This window comes from Candoia aspera, chromosome 3 (genome assembly GCF_035149785.1).
Source record: "Candoia aspera isolate rCanAsp1 chromosome 3, rCanAsp1.hap2, whole genome shotgun sequence".
Lineage (NCBI taxonomy): Eukaryota > Metazoa > Chordata > Lepidosauria > Squamata > Boidae > Candoia > Candoia aspera.
Window position 1 is genome coordinate 13123489 of NC_086155.1, and position 15593 is coordinate 13139081.

Sequence of the window (15593 nt, forward strand, 5' to 3'; positions counted from 1 at the left end):
TATGAAGGCCGTTCTGGAGAAGGCCAAGAACCCTGAAAGGAGCTGTGGAAAAAAAGGAGGCAGATCTGTTCGAAAAACAGATCTCATACTTCTCATACAGAAGGTCTCAGCTTCTGTTCCAGGCACCTGAAACTTTAAGTAGTCTTGGATAGCAGCTCTGGGAAAAACACAATTTTAGGGAATTTTACATAGTCTTAGATTCTGAATGAGAACCTTGAAAATCGCTGCTAGGCAAAACAAATATTACCAAGCACACACATGTATGAGCTGGATTCCTCCATGGTGCTACACAATCACGTACTTCATTAAAATTTACTTTAGGATGTTGTGTGAACTTGATCAGTTAGGGTTGATTTAACAAGCCGTGGTTTAGTGTAAAGCATGAACCTAGTGATGGTCTTCTCAGTAGTAGGTGGTTTCTACTGAGATATTCTCATTCTACCTTTTTCTCAAACTTCGTTGAAATGGAGCATTCTTACAACCTGGAGGAAAACCAGTTGCCTTCCACCATACCAGTTGTTGTAAGAAACTTCTCCAGGGCACTGCTATTTTTTTCTTCCCTTCAAAAATGTATCTATACATCTACACCAACACACACACACACACCCCAACACCAAATTGCTCCTACACAAAAATAGCTCTTTGATTTTCCCCAAATCTGTCTGTTTTAACAAAAAAAACCACATTTGGAAAATTATCTTCCATTATTAAAGTATTTCCTGTTTTAAAAAAGAACATACATATTTCAGTAACTGCTGGGCTATTTAGTTATTACAGACTGCATAGCATCAATGCTCCTTGGAGTGACAGTTACAATAAGGTGGGTTAAAAATGGTTGAATTACAGCAGACTTCAGTCAACATGTCAAACTGCAGTGGTGCTAGGCTAACTACAGTGTTACTTACATCTCCTTCCCATACAAACACGGCTGGCGTCTCTCAGAATCAACCATAGAGAACAGCTCATAGCTTATAAAAACAGATACCATTCACCATAAATTGTTCGGTGCCCACTATGATAATTAGGACAAGAATAACATCTAATGCTGACCAGAAACCATTTGAGGGACTACATACATAGTTACTTATACTTCCCCAGTCCAGGAAGGTTAGAAAAACACCCTTTTTATTGTGAATTAAAACAAGCAAACAAATTTTTATAAGGTGGCTTCTGAACCAGCCTTCCCAGCTGGTGTTCTCTAGATGTGTTTCACTACAGCTCCTATCATTTACTTGGGCTGATTTGGAAAGATCAGAGTTGTAATTCAGCACACAAACAGCAACATTTCAACTTCTGGCATCATATTACTTTGCCCATTAAGACACTGATGACTGTCTTGAAGTGACTGGTATTCAGCCGCTCTAATTTTTACTATGTTACAACCAGGGTGACTACCATTTTGTTATTTTCATTAGCTGAACAAAGGATGTTGAAATTCAGCCTATATCTCTGTTAGGAACTTCTTCATGCAAAGTTCAGTAAACTCTGAACATTTTTAAGTTCTTTAGGCTTGGAATATTCAAGAAATCTTTTATTTTGAGGGTAGTCAGAATAAACAGTGCATGTGTTGTTAAATATAGTACATGCCAGCTGCTGGAATTAGGGGGGTGAAAACTGTTTTGGCCCGTCCATTGATGTTTCATTTCCTGTGCTCCCAACCAAGCTCTGTTAATATTTCATACTTCAGTTCTTTGGAATTCGAATGTGTTCCATCCAACTCCATTCCCAGCATCCCTCACCTCTGGCCATTGTGGAAACGGCTGTTGTGAGTTACAGTTTAGCACAGGGGTGTCTGCAGGTGTGATCAAAGCTCCACCTGTGCTTCACATATAAAACACAGCCCTTCAACTGCACATCACAGCCACCATATTTCCTGACCATACCATGCGGACACCCTGATTCATCAACAGCTAAAAGGCCCTCTGTTCCTTCAAATTTGTCTGAAAAACAGAAGCTAATTTTTTCTATCGAAACATATTCTCCATGATAGAAGACATTAACAATGCAATTAAAATGTTGGTGTCATTTTCTTCCACAGCACCACATCCATCCGTGCCCTGCCTGTGGGATTATATACAGAGCTGACGAACATAACCCACCAGTATTACCAGCCAGACCTGAGCTCCCCATGCTGCTGAGCGGCCACTGGGCCAGCTCTCACTGTGAAGTCCGCCCAGCCGTGCTTTTTCTGACCAGATACTTCATCTTCCATGCCAACAACCGCAGCTGGGAAGGCTACTATCACCACTACTCTGACCCACTCTGCAAGCAACCAACTTTTACCGTTTATGCCTCGGGTCATTACAGCCAGGGCGCACCTTCCCTCATTGTGAGAGGAGGCACCGAGCTGGTCTTCAAGGTGACCCATGCTCGGGTGACACCAATGGATCAGGTCACCGTGTTAATGCTGAACTCCTCTGATTTTGGGAGCTGTGGAGAGGCTGGATCTTGGCACATTGGGCAGGAGCTAGATGTGACTCACACCAATGGATGCGCAGCTTTAGGTATTACGCTCCCCCACACCGAGTATGAACTCTTTCGCCTCGAACGAGATGGAAAAGAGAGGAGCCTGCTCTTTATTGGCGAGAGACCAACTGATGGGTCAAGCCCAGACACACGCGGGAAGCGGCCCACGTCTTACCAGTCCCCTCTCCTCCAGTGTGGTGGGCACTTGGGAACTTTGGCAAGACATATTATGCCACACGATCCAGAAAGATTAAGTGCCCAAGTGAACCATGGAGCACCAAAGACTCCTGTATCTCTGCTGGTGTTTCTAGCTACATTGTTGGTCAACTGGGATTAAAAGCCTGTTCATGGAGCTGCAGAAAATGCAGATAACCTTAGCATTCAGGCTTTGTGTAGCCAGACCAAAAAAATAAGCACGTTCAGAGGTGGTTTTTTTTCCTTGTTTTGCATTACAAAAATTGTGTTTCTTTGACAGCTGAACTTTCCCCTGCCATGCTTGCTTAAGTACAGACATGGACTTGTGAATTGGCTTTCTTGGTATTTGAAGTGGAAGTCATTCACTTTTCATCAGGTGACTCAATACACAAAACTGCCTGTTCTGAAGCAGTGTTTCTCAATCTCAGCAACTTTAAGACATGTGGCCAGGGAATTCTGGGAGTTGGAGTTTACACATCTTAAAAGTTGCCAAATTGAGAAACACTGTTCTAAAGGGCCCAAGTAGATAGGAAAAGTTTCTTTTAATTTCTTCCAAGACATCCCAATGTTTAAAGTTCTGTTGTGTATTGAAGCAATATTACTGTCACTTATTTTTCTTCTTGACATTGCTTTGTAGGGATTTTGATATGTGGTCAACACTTTTTTAAAGCAGTTAAAACAATAAAGGATTAGAGAAGCTGAATTCTAGCTGCCACAAGAAGGAACTGTGTGATATAATGCACGCATAAATTAAAATCCTTAGCAAGGAGGTAGTTTGCCAGGGTGGATGGTCCATCTTAGCAAGTGGAAAGTACCTTTCTTGGTAGAGCAGATACATAAGGTGATGATGCTCCCTAATTGTTGTTCTAGTGGCCAGCTGTAAGCAGCTTTAAATTGTCTTTAAAATAAAAATTGTATGGTTCAGTCCTCAGGGAGAATAAGCTCAAAAGAAATAGAGTTGTCAGCAAGGTCACAATTCATGGATGCCAGCTTATTTATCTAAAAAGTTCTGTATTTTGTTGAACATGTTGCTTACAGCTGTGCTAAGAACAGTGCTCATGAAAGGAGAGATGAAGCCTCCACTTCTGATCTTGTCAAAAATGGCGCATGTGCAGTGGTACCTGCAGAGGTAAAAAAAGGTCAAGATGGTGGTCATGATCAAAGCCTTGTCCATTTTGTATGGGTGTCAACACTGCAGGCATACAAAAGGATCAGGCGGTGGGCTGCAGTCATGACCACCAGCTCCTGCTCACGTGGGCTACAAACAGCACCTTAAAAATATAACTACCACTGGGGCCAGAGGACTTTCCTCAAGCACTCGGATTGGGTAAGGGATTTGGTGATGGGAAACTTAAAGCTTCCATCTCATGTTCTGCAGCAGTAGTAATGTGTAGGAAAGGGGATTTATTTTGGTAAACAGAAAAGAAAATGCTTAGGAGGATCTGTCTCCAACTTCCTCAAATTGGTAGATTTCAGATATGACGACTACATCTGCCATAGTTCCCAGACAGCATGGCATAAAATGAGGGGCACTGGACTCTCACACTTCTGGGAGGCTGTTTGATGTCCTCTAGTTTTTTCCCATATCCATCCTGAGTTTTTTAGCTCATTTTAGCTTTCTTGATTATTCAGCAAAGCAACATTCAATTGAGTTCTGTCAGAGATGTATCTTCTGACAAAGCAGACAACCAGTGGTGTCACACTGATCAAAATTTTCTTCAGTTCTTTGGAGATCCAGTCTGAGTCAGCAGCCACTTCATTCTATGCAAGTAGCTTTTTTTTTTCTTTTGCAGGAAGAATAGGCAATCTAAAACTTAAGGAAGAATAGGTGCTCCTAAATAACCTAAAATAACTCAGGATGATATATATGGGGTAATATAATAAAAAAGCTGCTGTAATTTTGTTTTTAGCTCTGTATATTAATAAGCTTTTTTTTTTTGGTAAGTCTGTCTTTTGCCAGTTGGCTTCTTTTTTTAATGAAAAGAACTATACAATGACTGCAAATTATATACTATATTAATGAGGTTATGATTAATATGTAGAAAGGTTAATGGGATTTTATAGAAATAGCAGCAGCCAAATTCATTTACAACAGACACAAAATATAATGCTTTTCTTAATATACAATTATTACAACAAAGTATATTTCAACAGATTTTTTAAAAAAAATTCAAAGGGAAGTTTTTAGATGTTGTGTACATAAAAACAACTGTTCATCTTCTAAATATGTGTGTCTTTTGTTCCTGGAACAGCCCATTCTTTCCTTTTTCTGATCAGCAACGGAGCAGAGTTTTTATTCTTTGCAATTTCTAACACTTACTGTTTGAGATTCTTGATTTTGTATGGCCCAGTATAAAACTCTAAATTTAAATCATAAGGGTGGTTTCTCAAAGATGAAAGATAGCATTCTGCCTATGAAGTTTCCACCTTTGATCTTCTGTTAAAAGGATGTCAAATTATAGATCTGAGAAAAAAAAATAGGCAATGCTTAGATTGAATGGGGTTGCAATTCACAAGAAATGAATCTTTTAAGTTTGAGGGCCACATTTAGCTGTTCCGGAGGATCCCAGGGTTTGTACTCCAATAAGTAGGTGGAAACAAAACAAAGCCATCCAGGAAAACTATTGTATGTAGTTAAAATGTTAAACATGGTTAATGTAAGCCACTCTGGCATTTTAAAAATTCCCTTCTGTTACATTAAATTTTCCATTTGGTGGTAATTTTGGGGGGTTACTCTGAAGGCTACATGTAGCCTGGAGGCCCTCCAATTATGTGTTCCTCTTTTATAGCTTAATAGATCATAGCATTTCACTAATTAAAAAAAAAAAGTTGCTGCTACTCTCTAGAGTTGTTAACTCCAAATGGTCTCCAGGTGATTCAATAGTTACTGTGCTTCTGGTACAGTAGGAACAAAGACCATGCCAGCCCTTTGTCAGAGAATTGGGACTGAAAATGGAAGAAAAATGGGATGGTGGTGGGAAAAAAAGAACGAGGCATTAACATTGCGGATACAAAACTCTTGCCCATCCTGGGACTAAGTAGTGTGGACTTCTCGGAGACACAGTATGAGTGTGGCTTCCCTTTCTCAATATATTTATACACCATGGCCCATTTGTTGTATTAATTCAGATGGTTGCTTGTCAGCATTACTCATAGAGCATGAGTCATGAGTAGCATTATTCAGGATCATCACTGCACATATCTGTTCTGTACCTCTGCCCAAGATCCCTCTGACATCAATGATTTCGTGACTAAATCATTTGTTTGTGGAGTTGAGAACATTGTATTTGCATACTTTTGTTCCATGCAAAACCACAAATGTGTGAATGCATAGTACTTTGAGTGTTACATTCTTGCAGGAGAATTTATGTTGGGTTCATGCTCAATCCCGTAAACAGCTCACGAATTATTCAGGATTTACAGCCCGAGTTTTTGCTAGCTTCTAGTTCCACATGGGCATTCGGCACTTGGTCAGGATGGGACTGGATTATTTTTATTTTAAATGTGTTAAAATTTTCTTCAAGAAAACAAATCAAGTAAAAAAAACCAATATCCTTTAAAATTGTCATAAAACAAATGTGCCAGCCATTCCCACTTCCATGTTTAAGGCCTCTATAGCTGTTCCTACATTGATCAAAAAAACGCCACATGTACCCATACAGTTTTCCTTTAAAGCAGATTTCCCTAACTTTCCTTAATCTGGAAATGTGGCCTTCAGCTCTCAAGTTTCCCATCCAACATAGCCATTGCTGAGAATTTTGGGAGTGGAATCTAGATCCCTGAATGATGTTCAGTGTGTTTTTAAGGATACTGCACTTCAGACTGGATTTATTTTTCTTGTTGGTTTGCCACATGGCCTCATTACTAGAATGATAGGATAACATCATAGACTTGGTTTACATGTGTTAAGCAATAACAAGTGGCTTTGTGTGTTAAGCCAGCAAATTATGGGTTTCTTCAGTAAAGTATGGTTACAACACATGGTTTAACTATGAATCCACTGCCATTTCATGTGATGATGGCCACAAATTTAGAGAGTTTTAAAAGGACATTAGGTACATTTATGGAAGAAAATTTATCATGGAGTCTATTTACTACCTCCTGAACTATAGGTCAGAGCCAGTTTGGTGTAGTGGTTATGGCACTGGGCTAGAAACTGGGAGACCATGAGTTCTAGTCCTGCCTTAGGCATGAAGCCAGCTGGGTGACCTTGGGCCAGTCACACTCCCCCAGCCTTAGGAGAGAGGCAATGCAAACCATTTCTGAAAATCTTGCCAAGAAAACTGCAGGGACTTGTTCAGGCAGTCACCAGGAGTCAAAAACAGACTTGAAGGTGCCCCCTGCTAGCCTGACTTAAGTACTGGCTGCTGCGGAGTGACAGTGGAAGAGGACTATCACCCTCTAGGTTCTGCTTGTGAACTTCCTAAAAGCATGAGGTTGGGCATTCTTACAACACAGAGTGCTGGATCAGATGGGTTCCTCTTAACCATGCATGATTTAGTACAGTGTGTGAGAAATGCTTCCCACTGTGTATCTGCAATGTTTAAGTAGCCACCACTGAGTAGCTTACATGCTGATGTAAGATGAAGATCAAAGACTGCAGATTGCAAGCATCAAGCTTGGAACGAAACAGTTAGAAATGTCCATATGAACAAATCAATAGCTAAGGGAATATTCTTTCAGACCTTCAGCTATTAATTTGTTCTATGGAAATGAAAATGGAAGTAGTCCCATCTTAAAAGATGAAACATACTTAATATTCTTTAAGTACAACTGACCTTTTAAACTGAGACTACTTCATTGTAATATTTTTCATATTTACTGAACACTACAGAGAACCTTTAAAAAAGAGTTGGCTTCCAACTTCGTTATGTTAGAAATGAAAAAAGGGTGAAGGAAATTTGTATGATTTGGTTTAGTATCTGTAAATTTGGTAATATGGCAATAAAGACATCAATATATTTTCAAGATGTGCAAATACTTTTGGATTATATACCAAGAATTTGGAACTAGCAAACAGCTGTTTGATTTCTGTTTATGGACCAACTCTTTATGTATTAGATCAGTGTTTCTCAACCTTGGCAACTTTAAGATATGTGGACTTCAACTCCCAGAATTCCCCAGCTAGCTATATTGGCTGGGGAATTCTGGGAGTTGAAGTTCACACATTTTAAAGTTGCCAAGGTTGAGAAACACTATAAAAGACTGATCAATATTATTGTGATTAAGGTTTAATGATGTGTTTACTATTAGGCTAAATTACTTCCTATATGTGGCATTTTTTTTCTTTTTCTCTCCTTTGTCTTTATGCTTCCCCCCTTTTTTCCTCTCTCCCTTTTAAAAAACTTTAAAGCAATAAAAGAACCTGACTAAAAGGTTCTATGATCCTGCTGCAGAAGTATTTTAACAATTTAGTGGCAGAATTCCAATTCACGAACTGAATGCCATTCAGCCAGTTTGCCAAATTGCTTCTTGTATCTATTGACTGGGATAATTCCAGAAAGCTCCCTGAATTTCATATTCCCCCATTAAAGGTACACCTTGAACTATTTCATGATAAATGTTAGACAACAAAATAAAGCCAAGGAAATTGGAATCAAAACCAGGTAACAAGATGCATGTTTTGTAAAGTATAAACTGGAAGTAATCAGACAGCAACAAAATGTATTAATTTGGGGTAGATTTATTTGATTTTTTAAAGATACTACATAGTCAAACAGGATTGGTCTTTTTTTTTAACAGCATAGAACTAATTCCTACTAATTTTTTCCCCTACATAGACTTATTTTATATACAAAAACAGTTTTTTGACCGCTGTCTTCCCCAATGTTTAGATGACCAAAACTGAGAATTATGTGGTGCCCTAAGTGTTAGGAGGCAGAAGAATTCTTCACCACTACAGCAATAAAAAGGAAAAATTAGTCCTATTCACCAACTCTGAACAGGTGCCTTTCTTTGTTTTTTTTCTTTTTTTAACCATTTATAGCAGTAGTCAAATTTCCATAACAATGAAGAAAACATGAGATGAAATACATTAAATAAGTTAAATATGCATACACATCTGGATATAAGAGTTTTAACTCAGCGGCATGAACCAACAGCAATGGTAGCTTGGTCCCCTTTTAGAAGAACAAGGCATTGATCCTCATTCTATATAATCCAACACACAGTCAACTGCCCAGCACTTTCAACCTTGCAGTGGTGGGATTGTATCTGCTTCCTCTAAGCCTTTCATTACTTAAATAGCTTGGTAAATTCACCAAGCAAGACCTACCAATGCTGTGTGTCAAGACATGTCCTCCTACACACAGGACAGTTAGGTGACCTGGAGTCAGGAATTCCACTCATTGATTCCCCCATGCATTTGTCCCCAGATCCTTGGCTTTTTCAGCACAGGTTGCACCACTGCCTATCTATATGGCATGCTAATAGAAACTCAGCTACTAAATCAGCTGATGGGCACAAAGAGGATGCATACGGTTTCACTTTCTAGCTGGGCTGCTGAGAAAAAAGCAGAAGCTGAGCTAAGTCATATTAGCAAAGGGCACACATAAAACAAGCCTTGTTATCTTGAGAGGATCGCCCATTGTCTTTGGGTTCAGGACAGAAACTTGATTTGCAAAAGTTTCAAAATATGGGTTAATGGAAAGAAATGCCAAATTACGTAAGGGATGAAAGACTTGCACACACCTAATGTTGTGTATGGTGAAGGCCCATGAAAATCTGCTATGGCTGCAAACACTGAAGGGCAAGGATCTTTGGAGGATGGGACAAACAGGATGCAAAAAAAAAAAAAATTAGAAGGCAGAAGTATATGGTCCCCATTAACACTTGCATCTGGATCGGAAAACAGATGGTCAAAAGGAATTTATCTGATCAGATTAACTGCAAGAGGGGAGGGTCGGGGTGCTAAGTGCAATGGCCCCATATAATGCTCCCTCTTATTGCAAAGCCAGTCTGAATAAGTGCCACACCCCCAATTCAGCTTGGAGCACTTTAGTGCAACATATTGTCTGAAGACGACTAGGAATTGGGCACCCAATGTTTTCAAACCCACAGTAAGCAATTTTATTTTTTTCACTACTAGTCCGGCAGAACTTTTAAGTGTGCAACTGAGCCCTTCCACTTCCATTTCTCCTGATTCCCACTCCCAGACATAGCTAGAACATTCCAAAAGCCTTTGGTGATGTCCAAGCCATACACAGACTGGCTGGGACCAACTGCAGCAACGCTGTCAGCTCAGAAGTCCTTGTTCCCCTCTTGTCCCATGAATCTGTCCTGAGTCCTTCCCCCTTCCCCTTTCTTTGTTCCACTCCTCCACAGCTGCACAGGATGACATGGGAGCTAGAGAAAGACCGCCATGCTTACATAGTTCATAATGGAATCAATACCTGATTAATGAGATACATTGCTGTGATTCAGAAACCAGTCACACCCATTGGGCAGAACCGTTAGATTTATGGAGGAGGCAGAGTGGGTTAAGTATATTTTACAGAAAACCATCCACCTCGGCAACTTAAGCCAACTTCTAAAGAACCAAACAGATCAGCTCCTCCAAAGGATGGGCATTTATTTCTCCAAAGGAGAGAACTCTAGGAATAGATTTCGAAGTCCAAGAAAAGCTTAAGGTACTTTTTTTTAAACAATGCACTTTCATAGTGTTAAATACATGATTCCTTCCTCTGTCCTCACAATCAAGATAATCCCTCCTGTCTTCTGCTTATTCTGTATACAGTTTAAACTTTCTAGTAGATTATGTTATGCTAATGTTATATTTGTGCAGGGGTAAAAATTTTAAAAGGCAAGACCTGTGAGATGTCATACACTTTTTTTTTAAAACATTTGTTACGAATAAATTTAATCCAATGATATGGCAAATCCATCAATCCAATTTACAATTCTCCACATGCTGCCTCTACAAGGCGATTTTCCCTATAATTACGCCGACAATAAAGAACAAAACCACCAGTGCGAGTAGTCTTGTGCTGAGACCCTCCTCCTTCACAGCAGCAGCGGAAGCATAGTTTGGATGGTTTGACTGGGGTGCCTTCCTCATCCTCAGTCCATCTTCTTCCTGTTGCAAGGTTAAATTGAAGGTTGTTTTTTTTTAAAAAAACATGGTTATTTAGGTTAAGGCAGAGAAGGGATTAACAATCAATGCCTGCCCCACATCCTATGTGGCTCTCCCACCATCAAACATTTTGTGCTTCAGCCGTTCAACAAATTTAAAAAAAACTTTTAAAAACCATCTTGCAATTTGGGGTGTCTGAAATGTAGCATGGCCTCACCCATTTTGGTCCCTGGACCTGTCCAATGAAGCACTTCCCACCCTCTGCTGCCTGGTCAACTCCTTCACTCAACCCAAAAGAGACTGACTATCCCTGATGCGCTGAAATGTGTGCAAACCAGACTGAGATCAACAGTTCCTTTTCCAAGCAGAAGAAACTGGGAACTTACCTGAGAAAAAGGCAAATTCCTTAATTGGAATCATTAGGAAAGGAACTGAAGCTGTCAATGTAATGCCCTTATACGAATCTATGGCTAGTATTAATTGGGAGTATTGTGTGCAGTCCTGGTCGCTGCATTGTAAGAAGAAGATTATACAGCTAGAAGAGATGCACAAAAGGGCTAGCAAAGGGCTACAGCTGCACGCATGCAAGGGGGCTCTTTAGCTTTCAACATGGGAGGGTAAGGGGCGACCCACGGGAAGTATATGCAATCATGCAGAGCACAGAGAACATGGAGAGGCCAAGGTTCTTCTCCCTTTCTCACAGTGTTAGAACTTGAAACTAAATCCAGAGGGGACTTCCCGTGGGGACATGGCAGACTGAACAGCTGTGCCTGTGGGCTCAGCCAGCAGAGCTGACAACGTGGCAGTTTTTTCGGGCTCAGGCAGGTTCTCCTGAAGCCCAGGAGTGTTCTCCAGATAAAGGAAAACACCTGGAATCACCCTATCTGTCCTCCGGGCAGCTGTTTGCAGCCAGAAGATCACAAAGTTTCACGTTCAACTGGTAAGAGCTGGCTGAGACATCACCATTTTCCAAGCTGTGCTTGTAGCCTTAAAGAGACACTTAAAACCGGCCAGCCCAGTTCTAAATCACTGAATTTTTATTTCTTTTAAGTATGTATACCCTAAGAGAGGCTTTCTACCACAAGGAGAAGCTGGCTTTCTTGGTGCTTACCGTTATTTTTGGGATTACTTTTTAAAAAAAGATTCTTTTCCAGTTTTGGACCTTGTTTTCCCTCCAAATATTAAGGAGGACTGAGAGTAAATAATTGTCTCCCTGTTATTATTTTTGTACTACATTTGAAGATACTAGTATTTTTCTACACGTTGAATCAGCTGATTTGAACCTTCAGCTTTCTGCTTCTACTTTCCCTTGGGAACTGTCTGCTTATCTCACTTTTGCTTGTGCAAACACATTCTGGAACTCTTTCATATCTTTGACTTTCACTGGTTAAGCTCCTAGGGGGAGCCATAATCTACTGCGTGAGACATGGAGGACTTTAAACAGATTTCTTCTGACTTTTACCAAGTTTTTATGCAAGATATTCAGGACATCGTGGAAAATACAAGATTTAAAATGTGCCATCAGGTTGGGGATGTGGTGGATGAAATCGAGGAATTCAACAATAGAAATGTTTCTTCTGAGAATGAGATTTTTATTGAGATGCTGGATGAAGATTGGATAGTAGATTTGGAGAAATTTAAGGGAGGGAGAGATCTGCAAGCCACAAGTGAAATTGACTTTCTGTGGAATGCCATGGAAAGAAGTTGGAATTTTTGAGGGGGGTCATCGGGCTGTTTGATTTTTTTAAGAGAAAAGCTCTGTGTACATTGTGGGGATATGTAAATGCTCTGGTTTATTTTCAAGTGGGATAAGGGTTAAAGAATATTTATCTGGATTGCTTTCACAGTGTGGCTGATTTCATTTATCTTTAATGATTTGGATTAAGATTAATAAGGTATAAAAATGTCTACTTGGAAGTTTTGGGGTTTATTAAGATCATTAAAATTGTTGTATTATTAAGTATAATGGCAGACAATTTATGTGCTTTTTAATTTGATTTTTATTATAGTAGACACAAATGTATAGAACACTAGTAGGAAGGGGATAATTAAGTAGATGTTATCTTTGGGGAGGGAGAAGTTGTTTAGGAGGATTATATGAATTTTTCTTTTTTCTTTTTTTAATATAAGGGGAGGGAGAAACTGTACTTAGTGATTTTTATAATGTGCCAATGTGGAATGATTTATAGAAATAATGTGGTTTTGGTTTAATATAGAATAAGGGATTGATCACGGAAAATTTTTGTATATCCTTGCTGTTAAAAGTCAAAGTCACACTTCTTTTAACTTCGAAAAAATTTTCTCTTGTGTTTTCACTCCTTTTTAGTTTGTTTTCTTTGTTTTTTTTTTTTTTTTTTCCTGTAGCTTTTATCTTTGCTTGAAACTTAATAAAATTCTTATTAAAAAAAGAAACTAAATTCAGAGAGATTCTGGACCAACAGAAGGAAATACATGGAGGGCATAGATGAACAATGGAATTTGCTACCAGCAATTCTAAGAATGGCATCCAATGTGAATAATTTCAAAAGGGGACTGGACTGGCTATCAGTACCTATTAAATGTGATGGCAGTTTCCTGCCTTCTGAATTATTGGCAGCAGGCCTTCAGTACTGGCTGCTAGGAAACTCCAGTGAAAGGGAGCTCTCCTCTCACCCTATGGCCCAAGCTTGTGAGCTTCCTCAATCATCTAGTTGGCCACTGGGGGATACAGAATGCTGGGCAAGTTGGACTTAGAGCTTGACCCAGCAGGGCTGTTTTATGTCCTTACGTGTAACTGTGGCATTTTGGGTGGTCTTCAGTGACTTAATAGGCATGGGTTCTGCGCCTATACAGAGCTTAACTCAGGATGTTCAAGAGCTTAACCATTTGGGGCAGGTGGAGTGCACTGCATTCCCTGTGCACTGTCTATCCCTTCATGCGGATTCTTCTAGTGCCTTTATTTCTTAAGCCTAATACAGTAAACTCTGGAATCAGGAGATGACCTGTATGAATTTACAAATGACCAGTTCCTCAAGTGTTCCTTTTCCAAGCAAAACTCCAACTATACCAAAGGTTTCTGCTAAACCTGAACCAGTATTTTAATAGGTATAGTTAATCCCTAACTTTTTAAAACACCAAGTCACTTATTTTTAAACTAAAACTTATAGTTGCCTTTATCTGCATAGCCATAAAAAGGTGAGGGGATACATTTAATTATCACTGTTTTCATTTACCCAATTTCTCTCCTATTCAGCAGAACTGTTGTTAGATCAACTCAAAATCACACTCATTTGGTGCCATGACATACTTATCCTTAATTAGTCCAAGAAAATCAGTAAATCATGTTCACACAACATGCTGAACCATAAGCTAACCACATGGACTAGTTCATTAAGCAAAATGATGGTTGGGTAAGGTGTGGCTCAGCATCATGTGAACTAAACCAATGTAGGTTCTTTATTTCTGAGTTAATATGAAGGTTGTAGTTCGTAAAAAAAAGTTTTATAATTTTTGGAGTTTTGTATAAATCAGGTCGCTATGGACTATTCTACAAACTATGGATAAAAACAAGGGGTGAACTGTGAAGGATCAATAATGCAATGTGATATACAGCTGTGACTACATTATGATACAAAAAACAAACCCTTACACCTGGATGTTCCTAAATCTCTCACCTACATAGGCAACATAATTAAGTTTACCTTAAATTGTTTATTCTCCTCTCGTAACCTCTGAACTTCTAACTGCAGTCTCTTACATTCTTCCATTACTTTCTTCATTTCACTGTCATCCGAAGAACTTAATGATTTTGACATTACAGAAGATTCTGGCTTTGTTGCAGCTGGGGATATAATTTTATTTATTTCTACATCATGCTGTTGAGAGAATGGAAAAAAGAGGAGAAAGTTTTGTTTAATGGTAATTTATAATTAGTCCTCCTATTGTAATTTTAGCATGCAGAGGGGGCTCACAACAAAATAATTAAAGTATAAGGCATACAAAATTAATGCTACAATAACAACATTCACTATTACAGTTCCAACTAAAATTTAAAAATGCCTTAGCAAAGCCCAAAATAGAAATGAAGAAATAGCCAAATGGACCTCTTGAAACAGACAATGCCACAATTGGCATGCCTAATGAGAAAGCTGTTCTCTACATCCTGAAAAGATTTATCTAAATACTAGTGGTCTGCTGTAAAGAGTCTCCCCTAATAAGTACATGCACACACATGCAGATGTTTTCTTATATACCTTTGGCCCACCCCATCTAGGATTCTGACATATTCCGAAAAAACAGCCCGGAACATACCGGAAGCCAATGCAGCTGTAAATTGTGTGTCCTGGTAGAGATGTTGGGAGTTATAGTTAAATAACATGAGAGAAGACCCAAAGTCTACCCAACCATACTTAGAAGTTAATGTGAATTGTAAGAATCAGACTTTGAAAACAGTGGACGAATGTAAACACAGTTTCAATTGTAGCTATAGATAACTCAGGACTCCTTGGTCATTCAAATGCATTTGTTCAGACCTGGACATCCATTAAAAGTGAAGAACTGCACACACTTTGGTAGAATACAAATGAGTAGCAGCTGGAGGGCACTCCCCCTACCCCGCGAAAATACTGGGATAATAATCCTTATGTTAGGAGCAATAGGCCAAAATTCTGGAATACCACTGTCTAGGGATGTTTTAAAGTGGTGTCCGTTATTAAAGTGTGTGCCTTAAAATATTTGGTAAATTAAGAGTATTCTTTCCCATTTCTCACTGCTGCCCCAAATTCATGGTTGGGAAATCACTAACCTGTACAAACAAGCCATTCCTTTCATCTTAGAGCTATGGGGAACTGATTTTGAGGGGGCTATCACTCACAAAGTGGAG

The 15593-nt window shown here is 39.3% G+C and overlaps 2 protein-coding genes across 2 annotated transcripts in view; one reads left to right on the forward strand and one right to left on the reverse strand.

The window, feature by feature from the left end:
• The window catches only part of APCDD1L (APC down-regulated 1 like), a 44010-nt gene extending 41115 nt beyond the window's left edge, over positions 1 to 2895 (forward strand). The window contains exon 4 of the mRNA XM_063297004.1: positions 2039 to 2895. Within this exon, the coding sequence (XP_063153074.1) occupies positions 2039 to 2803 (765 nt within the window). The 3' untranslated portion in view covers positions 2804 to 2895. The remainder of the gene's footprint in view (positions 1 to 2038) is intronic.
• A 5433-nt stretch (positions 2896 to 8328) lies between these two features.
• VAPB (VAMP associated protein B and C) overlaps positions 8329 to 15593 on the reverse strand; it is a 54481-nt gene continuing 47216 nt past the window's right edge. The window contains exons 5-6 of the mRNA XM_063297012.1: positions 14413 to 14586; positions 8329 to 10735 (exon numbers count right to left, since the gene is read on the reverse strand). Of these exons, the coding sequence (XP_063153082.1) occupies positions 10577 to 10735; positions 14413 to 14586 (333 nt within the window). The 3' untranslated portion in view covers positions 8329 to 10576. The remainder of the gene's footprint in view (positions 10736 to 14412; positions 14587 to 15593) is intronic.